Source organism: Limulus polyphemus, unplaced genomic scaffold (assembly GCF_000517525.1).
Source record: "Limulus polyphemus unplaced genomic scaffold, Limulus_polyphemus-2.1.2 Scaffold1178, whole genome shotgun sequence".
NCBI classification, from domain to species: Eukaryota; Metazoa; Arthropoda; class Merostomata; order Xiphosura; family Limulidae; genus Limulus; species Limulus polyphemus.
The window spans coordinates 119,622-130,881 of record NW_013666788.1 but is presented as its reverse complement, the minus strand read 5'-3'; the positions used below and the strand labels follow the sequence as shown (position 1 = coordinate 130,881).

The 11,260-nt window shown below is 29.5% G+C and overlaps 1 protein-coding gene across 1 annotated transcript in view; it reads left to right on the top strand.

The window, feature by feature from the left end:
• LOC106462477 (dynactin subunit 5-like) overlaps positions 1-10,974 on the top strand; it is a 27,023-nt gene extending 16,049 nt beyond the window's left edge. The window contains exons 4-6 of the mRNA XM_013922404.2: positions 4,273-4,384; positions 4,621-4,723; positions 9,696-10,974. Of these exons, the coding sequence (XP_013777858.1) occupies positions 4,273-4,384; positions 4,621-4,723; positions 9,696-9,793 (313 nt within the window). The 3' untranslated portion in view covers positions 9,794-10,974. The remainder of the gene's footprint in view (positions 1-4,272; positions 4,385-4,620; positions 4,724-9,695) is intronic.
• Positions 10,975-11,260: the final 286 nt, after the last annotated feature.

The window sequence follows — 11,260 nt, the reverse complement described above, 5'->3', positions numbered from 1 at the left end:
AACAAGGGTAAAATTGAATCACAAATAGGGCCAATTTGGATCACGAAGTGTGATCCAATAATGTACAAATTATTCCCGGTATTATATAAGATTTTTACTGTCATTCTAAACGATTGGGTGTACCAAGAGATTGATTTCTACTTGGTTGAGTAAAACTTACAAGTTAATAAGTTTTTTTATTAAGTGTTAAGGTTTAGTGAAAAACAATGAAAAAAACATACTTATATATACATATATTTAAAAATTGAAATTTTAATACAGGTGTAGTAAATTAAAAACAATTACTAGAGAAAAAAAAGCAATTTATAAAATGTATACATTTTTTTTTTACAAAATTTTGGTCATACATTTGGTATAACATTAATTGGATAGACCATATCTGAACACATTACAAGAGTGAATTAGTGGTGGCTAGCTAGCAAAATTCCAATGGGTTCTAGTGTTTAGCCAGTATCAGACATACAGTAGCACTGCCTATGTGTGGCTTGGATTATTCATAGAAATGATATTTTAGATACCTCCTCAATAGGTCATCAGAACTTTACAATACTATACGGTGTTTTCTTTTATAACAATATCTATGTAATGACTGAGTCACAAGTTTTGGGAATGTCTGTAAATATTATAGCAAAAGTTTTAATTTCTTGTTCTTCATTCTTCTGTTTCTTTTTTATTACATGACTAGCAAAAATACCTGGTTGATATATTCTAGATGACTATATCAGTGTGTATGTTCTGAACCTATTTTAGCAACCCGCAGGTGGACATAGTCTTCAACTCGGAGCTTCTTTTAGTTTATGTGAATGAATCGCAGCCTTTCTGTTTCAGTTTTGGCATACATTACGATTTTAATGACAAGGGTGTAAGGGAGCCGCGAAATCTTGTAAGTGTAGTGCATTCACATAATGGTATAATTTAAAGAAATTAATAAATAAGCCTAAAGTAAAGACATAGTGTAAGATAATCTAGCATACAGCCAAGTGCATAAAATATATCATGAAAGTAAAAATATTAATCCAATTCTCAACTTAAATTGTTTCTGAATTACGTTATTTTCTGTTATATCTCTAAATTAAGAAATCAACAAATATTTTTCCAGTTTTGTTGTTTATATATTTCATTTTGTACTTTCAGTACATTAAATAACAACAAAATTAGGTTATACTTTTGTTGCTAAGCAACATGGCATAAAAGCCATTGTTGGAACACGTTGTTACCAAAACGCATTTGATGGACTATATGTATATAGTAAAAGAGAGTGTTTGTCTGTCTATCTGTGATTTCAATTTGTAATATACGAAACCGCTTCTTTTCTATGTGTTTTTTGCTAGCTTGCCTCATTAAAAAGATGTACATGAGCTTTCTATTTGGATTTTTACTAGCTTGCTTCATTAAAAAGATGCAAATGCACACAGGCATGTGGATAAATGATAATGCCCAGATACACACTCTCAGGGTCAACTTAGTATTGGTTTAAAATTTCACGTTTTTAGGTTTTTTCCTCTTGGAGCTATGGCAGTCACACACACACATACAGACATGCCCTTTTATTATTATAGATAACTCAAAAACCAAAACAATGGTGTCAATTAATTTGACGGAGGTGACATAGTTTCAAACAGAGTATCCACTTTTATAAGTATTATTAATAACTAGTTGTAATAAAAAAAACATAATTCTTTTGTAGATGATGTTATCATTATCCCTTGAAGTTAGCTTTCTTACAGAAATTTTTTATTCCATTAAAAAGTTTAAGTACAGGGTGAAACAGGAATTACCAACCAATAATAGATAAACAAAAATATTACAGTTGGAACCTCATTGTATTTAGAACTTGGTTATGAAACAACCTTTCTATGTCTATTGAAACACTGCATTAAAAAAGCAAGCAAACAAGAAAACAGGGATTGCATTTGCATCATCCCTACTATCTTGTTTACATTGCTTTTGAAGGACTTATATTTGCCATCCCTAAATTTACTTTTTTCAAGTTTTTTCTTTACTTGTTTTACTATCACGAGACACCAGTATTTTTTTTCCCACTTCATAATCCAGTTATAGTTCTGAATATTTGGACCACTTGTAAACAACTATAAAAAATTACGTTTAAAAAATCTGTCTGCAAATACAACTTTAATCACAAATATAAATCTAATATTTGATAGTATATTAACAAATACGGTACGCTAGGCCTGCAATGGCAAACTATTACCTGTACTAAACAGGAACAGTTTAGTCTTCAAAACATACTTAGTAACACACATAAAACCAGAAGGTTACAAAGCTTTATGCCAAATTTCAAACAAAAAATAAAGACAGTTTGAAATGCACACAAAAAAAACTTCAAATTAAATCTCAACACTATTAAATAGATGCTTAAAAGAACAACAAAAACATAGTATAAACACATAAAAGTTTATAAATTTATCAAGTGTATACTCAAGAAATGCACAACTCTTGCTATAAAATAATAAATGTGAAAAAAAGACTAACATCAGACTCCTAAAATCAACATAAGCAATATAAACACAGGCCTAACTATTTTTGTACATGTTTGGCCATATTGTGAAGCTCAGGATTTTGGAATTAGTGAGGTTCGAGCACATGTAATACCATTAAAATATCCCACCCACCCCATTTTAAGAGTGAAAGTCAATCCCTTATAGATAATAGGTAGTAGATGCTGCTGACTTACTGTCTTTTCTGTAGCTAGTAGTTTAAAATTAGGGATGATGGCAGATAGCTTTTTTTTTTTTTCATCAATACAAAATGGAAATACTCAAGTATAGACTAAAACCTTGATGTTTTATTAAGGAATTCTCTAAACATAAAACATCTTGTTTTTTCCCCTCAAAATAACCTTTATAATATATCTAGAACAATTTTAAAAATAAAAACTATAGCCCCTTTCAGAGCAACAAAAACTTAAAAACAACCTAATAAAACATGAAATATCTGCACTAAGAGAACTGGATATAAACGTCTTAACTTATTAGTTTTATTTCTGGGTGATTAACTTGATTAATCAATATAATCTGTTATCTATTAGTATTGATTAATGTCTGTCAAATGTCACAAAAATAATCAACTAAGCAAACTTAATGTCTCTATTTATTACTATTTTCAATTATTCCAACTATCCAAGTAATCAAAACATTGACATTACAATATCTAATTATTATTCATGAGCAGTGTTCCCTCTAAGCTATGCGGCTACACAACAATCAATCAAGTGCCTCACACTTCATTATTCCAGCCTCACATCCTCGGTAATGGTGAGAAGTCTCAACACACTGCCTTAATGACCTTGGCAGTTGATAGGCCTGAAGCCCAAATAACCAACTGGTAGCATTGCAAAGTGGCCTAATGATCCAATATGGTCAATGATCTAAAAATACCCTCTCCCCTAAAATATCTGGTAATGCATATCAGCATGTTTCCATGACACTGGTACACATGAAAATATTCATTCTGCACATGGATTGAAAAAATTAGAGGGAACGCTGTTCATGATTAATTCAAGGTTGTTCAGGTTTATAGATTAGAGGCATGACTCAAGAAAATAATAAATTAATTGAAATTACTGTTTTAAGACAGGGAAGAGGGGGTTGCAGAACTTGTTAATAAGCTTGCAAGTTATATTAACACAGTCCAAAATGTTTTTGAAAGTAAATGCTAATGTTGTTCTTAAAACAGCTTCTTTTCTTTCATCAATTACTTTTAAAGTAACTAGCAAACATTTTCTAAGGACCAAAAAAGCTAGTTTCAAGCCCTGAATTATTGCCATCTGGAAAATATCTGTGAATTTTAAACTTGAACTGTTAAATTTGATGTATATTTTTTGCATATGAGAATGATACATACACTACCAGCCATTTTGATATCTTAAAATTCAACTAATATGGCTCTCTAATAAATATGAATATAAAGATATACTATTGAAACTTATAGTGTGCTTTGCAGTTAACCATACTGATTTAAAACAAAAATGCATACAATTCTCCAAAGCAGTTTTTAAACACGATTCATTTTTGATATGTGACACACTAAAAAATATCTATTGTACATAAGTTGATAGTGGGAAATCAACACAAAATAAAAAAAATAATGTTTGTATTAATATTACCTAATAAAATATTCCATCACTTTGACCATAGTAGCTCTTTATTTTAGCATTATTAGGTTATCTTACATGACTTTTAAACAAAATTTGCGGCTAAAAATGTTTTTATAATGCAATTGAACTAAAAAGCTGATTTATTCATCTTTCAGTGTTGCTTTTTTTCCCTTGCATATTGGAGACCATGTCTTTATTGATGAAGGAACAGTAGTCAATGCTGCCCATGTTGGCTCCTTCGTATACATAGGGAAAAACTGTGTTATTGTAAGTAATAGAGGTTTTGTCTGATTAGGAATTTATGAACATAAGTATTCAACAATTGTATATTAGTGTTCTTAAATTATGTGTGAACTTAGTTGTAGACTATAATAGTTTAACTTGTCACTAAAGATGTATTGAAATTATATACGTTATGAAAATACTAATTTCATAGTGGAATCTAATTGTGTTAATTAAGGAATGTATTTCCATACTTGGTATACGGGTGGTTATTATTTTAGGGACGTCGATGTGTTCTGAAAGACTGTTGTTATGTTGCCGACAACACTGTTCTACCTCCAGAAACGGTGGTTCCAACATTTTCCACGTACTCTGGTTCACCAGGTAATATTTTTGTCACTATCATTTTGTTTTATTTAGTATTTTTCATTGTTTCATGATGTAGATTTCCAGAGCTTCTATAGGTCCATGAAAATTTTGAAACCCTTGATAGCTTTAACAGTGTTTACCAAAATTAAAGTTTCCTTATTGGCTGCACTTCCCAAGATGTTGAATTCCTTGGATGTAATATTAACATTTTGGGAAGTGCAGCCAACGAATAAATGTTCTGCACTAAAGAGAACCTGTGGATACACAAGGTGCATCCTGAGTTAAATGTAAACCAAACAGCATCATCTTTGCTTCTAAAACTATGATTTGACTATTGCCTGGGCATGATTTAACTAAAACCGAAAGCTTGCATATGCAGGAGAATGTATCATATACTCAAAATTGTACAAAACTGTAACAAGCTGAAAAATATCTTTAATACCTTTCCATAGGTTTCTTCCTACAAATTTTCACAAGTCTACTCTACTAAAATTAGATAAACTAATTCTTTGTTAGAAATAATTGTTCTTAGATTTCATGTAATAAAACTAGTAAAGATTCTTGTCATAGTGTGTGATAGATGATATATATATATTTCAGTGAAAACAAATTCACTCTATGAAAAACTTGAAAATTTAATTATCAACCTTATAAGTATAAAAAACATCATAAACTTTTAAATGATAAGTTATTGATACTGATAGAAGTTTAGAAAAACCATGTTAAAGTTATTAATATATTACATTAGATACTGTAAAAACACGTGTGCATGCTGAGTATTCAATGCATCAAACAATTTAAAGCTTGCTATAGTAGATGGTTTTGTAGCACGTGATGACGGCCAGACTTTTGTTTTCCATTGTTAGTGCTTCCTATCTAGCTTAAGCTAGTCATGATTAAACAGGAGCCCTGTTCATGTAAATAGTTTAACGACTTCAAGTTATTACATACTATTAGACTGTTATTAGTCCATGTCTGACAAATAGTTAAATGAGCAAATTATTCAACAGTCAACTTTTCTTTTTTTGAGCAAATAAAGAATACTGAATATTAACTTGCTGTAACATTTTTATTTAAGCAGTCTTACCCAAACACTGGTTATGTTTGTAATAAGCAATATAAGTTAAAGCTGCAATATTATTTAATATAAATAATGTAAGCATGAACAATAAGTATCAGAGTGACAATATTTTGATTTTTGGGTAGTTAGAATAAACTAAAACATTAGTTTTTATTAGTTAATTAATTGAAAATCATAATGACAATACATTAGTAACTTAGTTTATAGATGTTTTATAGTTTCTTTTAATTCCATCATTATTGTGAAAACAAAGTAATTAACAACTTTATAAGTATAAAAACATCATAAGCTTTTAAACGAGTTTCTGATACGATGAAAGTTTATAAAGACCATGTTAAAATTATTAATACATTATGTTTTACTGATCTTTGTTATAGTTTGGACAGTCAGAATAATCTGAAATATGAATTTTGATTGAATGATTATTTTGTGTGATGCTAATCAATGTAATCAGTGATCGTAGGTAATCAATTAATTGAGTTAATCACTTAGCTGAAATTGTGATGAGAATTTGTTGACGAAGAAGTTAGGTTGATATGGTATTTGCTTATCCACATTATACTCAAAAATGGGACTGTTGACCTTTCAGTAGGTTTGAATACATTATGGTTGTGTTTAGGATATTGGTTTCACTGTTAACCTGCAAATAGGTATGGTAGCTTGTGAAGTTGGCACCACTCAATCCTCCCCACAACAATGTCCATGATATTTTTCACTATATACTTTGTATTATGATATTAATACTTTTTATATTAAGTAATAATTTGTGTATAGTTTTATCTCATCATTTTGCTGAACTTATTGTTCTAAGTCTTTCTCTATTGTACATTTTGTTTTTATGTAATAGTTAAATTGTTAAAAGTGACCAATCATTTTATGTTTTTATATATTTTCATTTCTTTTGTACCTTCAAATATACTTACTAATGGGGATCTTGATCATTTAATACCAATTAAATTACAGTTTACTTACAGACAGTTGAGTTTACTTAGTAATATTTGTGGTAGTTAATATAGCCAGAAGCTTAAACTTTAATTATTTTTTTAATAATAGTCGCTCTTTAATAATAATAATTTTGTTTATATAATGAAGATGCAATTGTTTTGGTCAAGCTTATAAATTTTATTTTGTTGCTTTGTTTTGAAAGCAGTTTCTGTCTCACCATATTGCAAGGAGCTGTCAAGGCTCTTTAAAAAACCAAAATAATTGCTGAATTATAAATATTTGCATAGAGGTTTTGTTGTGCCAGATGGTTAGAGAATACTCTAGTAGTGAAATATGCTGTCGAAAAGTTCCCTAAAGTAAAGCAGTGCGTTGAAATCATTCAAAAGGACAAAAAAAGAAGTATTCAGTGACAAGACTCCATTTCTACATCTCAATTATTAAGTAGTTCAATCCTGTTCTTAAGAAATATCAAAGATCATGCTATCCGAACATTTCCGGTGTTGCTTCTAGAATGTGTACTTTGCGTATTTATGCTATTTTGATTGCCACTGATGCAAAATAATTGTATGCCTGTGTACTATTTCACACACAAAAAAAAATGTTTTAAATAGAAGTACACATTTTAATTTTGTGTGTGTGACCATCCTTTGAAACATATTATGAATGACTTTGTGATGATAGATCACGATCATAACTTGAAAATTCCAAACAGTTATTAATACATTTGGATTTACAAAGGCATGTGTTTGGGTACATTATGATGTCACTTGGTTTTGCAGGAGATTCCCTTGATATTATGGGATATCAATGATTGAATATGGAGGAAAAACAAAAGGTACAAAGATGTTAAAGAAGCATTTAATTTCCAGAAAAAATTTCCTACGTTTTTCCATCAAAACGATGCACAAATAGAAATAATTAGAGGAAAAAGACACAGAGAAGACGATTGTAATGTAAGTTTTGTCAGTGAATGCATAGATATCTTCAGTACATACACAAAAGAAACAATTTACTGACTAATGAATCATTGCATCAAAACAGACTTTCACCAATATAAGGCCTCACAAATAATACAGAAATATTGATATTCGATTCAGTGCAACTGTTGAAACGAAAAACTTCTTATGATGTAGAATGTAAATTAGTGTCAGGAGATGGAGATCTTTGTGTACTAATAGAAGGGGCTTCTTAAAGATGTAATAACATTATCTTGTCAAGTTACCACATGCTCTGAAATTGTCTATGTGTGAGAATCTAGAAGAATGCCAAACACTCGTGTTCTGAGAAAATTTGTATTCTGAGATAACTTGAATAAACTATCAATTATATTGCTGAGTGGTGTATGACCATATATCAAATGTTGCAAAATATATTTTAACACATTTAGTCATACTAGAAATTGAGGAACATACATGCATTACTCAGAGGAAGGCAGCAAGTGAAGTGCTTGCTTTCCAAGGTAGAAAAAATGTACAAGGAAAGTAGTGAATTGAAGTTTCTCTCGAAGTCGAGTATTTGAAAATTGATTGAAGATAATAAGAAAATGCTAGAATACTGATAGTAAGAAGAATATTTTTCCTCTGCGAATTGATGACTGAATCATTTTTGTCTTTGAAACTTGTACCAATCTGTAACTTTTGTTTTGAAATTGTTAAACAACACATTCTGACTAATTCTCAAATTCTGTCAGTGCCATGGATGAAGTTACTAGTAGGCTATAGTTTGAATACCTTGAAGTGTGTGTTACTGTGTACTAGTAGGTATTTTGAATCTACTATATCATTGTCTGGAAATGTTGATGAAGTTGTTTTGTAAATCCTGAAATAGTTTTCATAATGAAGTATGAAACCTGCTCTTCTATGCTGCTACATTTCATATTGGAAATCCTCAAAACCTGTTAAATCACAATAAAACTGACATGAAGAGAATAAGTTGTAAAAAATACACTTCTTGCTTGCTGTTGTTGCTGGCATTAAGTACACTTCAATTAAGCTTGCTTCACCCATCATAAAAGTATTCTAAAATAGTACAGTACAATAATAGTGTTTCCTAGCTTATTGATTTAGGTATTTTCCTTCTGTGGTAAGAAATATTGTAATTCTTATAGTTAACTGTTATTAAGCAAAAACAGTCAACCAACAAGACTAGAATTAATTTGTTGAGTTTTGCATAGGTCAGAAACAAAAATGCATACAAATTGTATTTTATTTTGTATCATGAAATTACCTTTTAAAATAGTTGAATGAGTGTTGTTCTGCAAGACACGAGAAGAAAAACTTGGATAAATGTGATAAACAATAAATTGATATGTCTGAATGAAAACTTTTTGTACTTTATTTTCTGTGACATTTCAAGCCTTCATCAGACAGTAAAGACCATGTTAGAATGGAATTACCCTAATTCTGTATATTAGGAATTTGTGATAAAGGCTCTATATTTTATGCTTCTTAGTCTTCACAGTTAAGGTTTTATAGTCAATTAGTAATCTGTTCCTGTTCTGATTAAAGGCTTAAAATAATTAAATTTTTTGGAAAATTTGTTTATTTTTATGATGAAGAATAACATTTTTTCAACAAAATCTAATTTTCAGCAAGTAAAAGAAGCTTCTGTTATCTAACTTCTTCATCAGCACAGATGTTACATACTAGGTGTTTCTAAAACTCAACCTTTAATCATACAGAGTACATATTGAAGTTCTGTTTTGAGAAAAACATATAAACATAGCTTTTATACTTGAAGAAGAACATTCAGCTTTTCAAAAATGTTCAAGTTTTTGGGTCTTTTGAAATCTACTTGAAACGTAGTCTACAAAATGTGTATCTGACAACACTTTATTTTGGGATATAAAACAAACTGTTAGTTATGGAGAAAAAGTAAAACAGTTTTTCTTGTTTGAACATGACATTTGTGGGAGTTGCACCTAGTCTGTAATGACTACTAAAATCATCTCTTATTTTTTAGGTTTGTTTTCTGGTGAACTTCCTGAATGTACCCAGGATCTCATGGTTGACTATACTAAAGGCTACTACCAACACTTCCGACCAGTACTGCCTACTTAAAATGGAAAATTCAATAATGAGTTTCATTTCTGCTAAAAATAGTTATCATTTACAATATTATAAATGTAATAATATATAATAAGTAAAAACTTTGGTTTTCAACTTTATTGAAACCAAGTCATGATGGTATTTGCTATTTATGATCAGTATATAATCCTGTTTTTTTGTGCATTTTTTGTTTTTTACAGAAACAATTCTCTGCAGCTCTTTTTTTTTTCAATTATAAAGCAAACTGTAACCTTACAAGCACAATATCAAAAAAACACATAGGCTCAAGAAGTCTTGATACAAGATGATAAAAACCCTATAAGCCGAGTGCTTTCGAAAGCACTTGGGCTATAGAGTTTTTATCATCTAGTAATCTTGCAAGAGTACCAAATGTTATACATTAATTGTAAACAACAGCCCTTTTATGATTAGTCTGTCTGATATGATATTTAATCAATCATATATACCTACTTGGTAAAAATTAAGATGAATTTGTATCATTGACTGAAAGTGCCCTTTATGTTAATAAATCATCATATGGAAGGAACTGTCATGGTTTATATCTGTCATGCATATCCACAAAGCTTGTCATTAAAACATTTGCTATACTGTAGTCTACTTTAAGAAAAGTTTATTTTAAATAAAAGTTGTTCTTGAACAATCACTATATTGCAAACCTATATTTATGTTTTAACATTTTTCCATAGTACATTTCTCATAAAAAATTTATGCAATGATTTTTCCACAGGATCCTGTCATTTGTGTATGTTATAAATATGTATTATGTAGAAAACTACATATATATTAATATTCATGCATTTTGAGAACAAGAATTTAATAACTTAGTTTTTTTAGGATTTGCCTTAAATTAAAAGTTGTGTTATTTTTGCTATATTTGTTCTTTAGATCCAAGACTATTATTTCCTCGTGACTGATGTAGTAAGGGTTGAAAGATGACATTTGATTTTTAACATATTAGATTTGTCCAATAATTTTAAGGTAGTTTAGCTTTCAAGAAAGTATGGTTATGCCAGGGTTGCTGCATTTGCTTTTTAAATATTCTAAACAGTTTATAACCAATTGGTATTTTGTTTAAGATGAGTTTTCCACTCATTTCGTACAATAATTTAATAATAATTAAATTGTACCTAAAAGCTATGCTCGATGTGAATACAAGACACAAGTACAATATATAGCAAAGTGAACTGATTTTCACGTTTTCAATTTCATGCAACTAGAAAGGTAATCAAATTTTTAACCATGAATTAAGTAATGTGATTTATTTGATTTTAGAGCCACAAAATACAGTAAAATCATTAAGAATACATTTAATGTGTTTACATAAAATATCATAAAAACCTATGGATAGACTATACATATAACACATCTTTATTGTTCTTGACAGTAAAAAATTGTCTTCTGAATTGCATAATTGAGTAATAACAGTGATTCTAAAAACTATGATGATAAAATGAATTT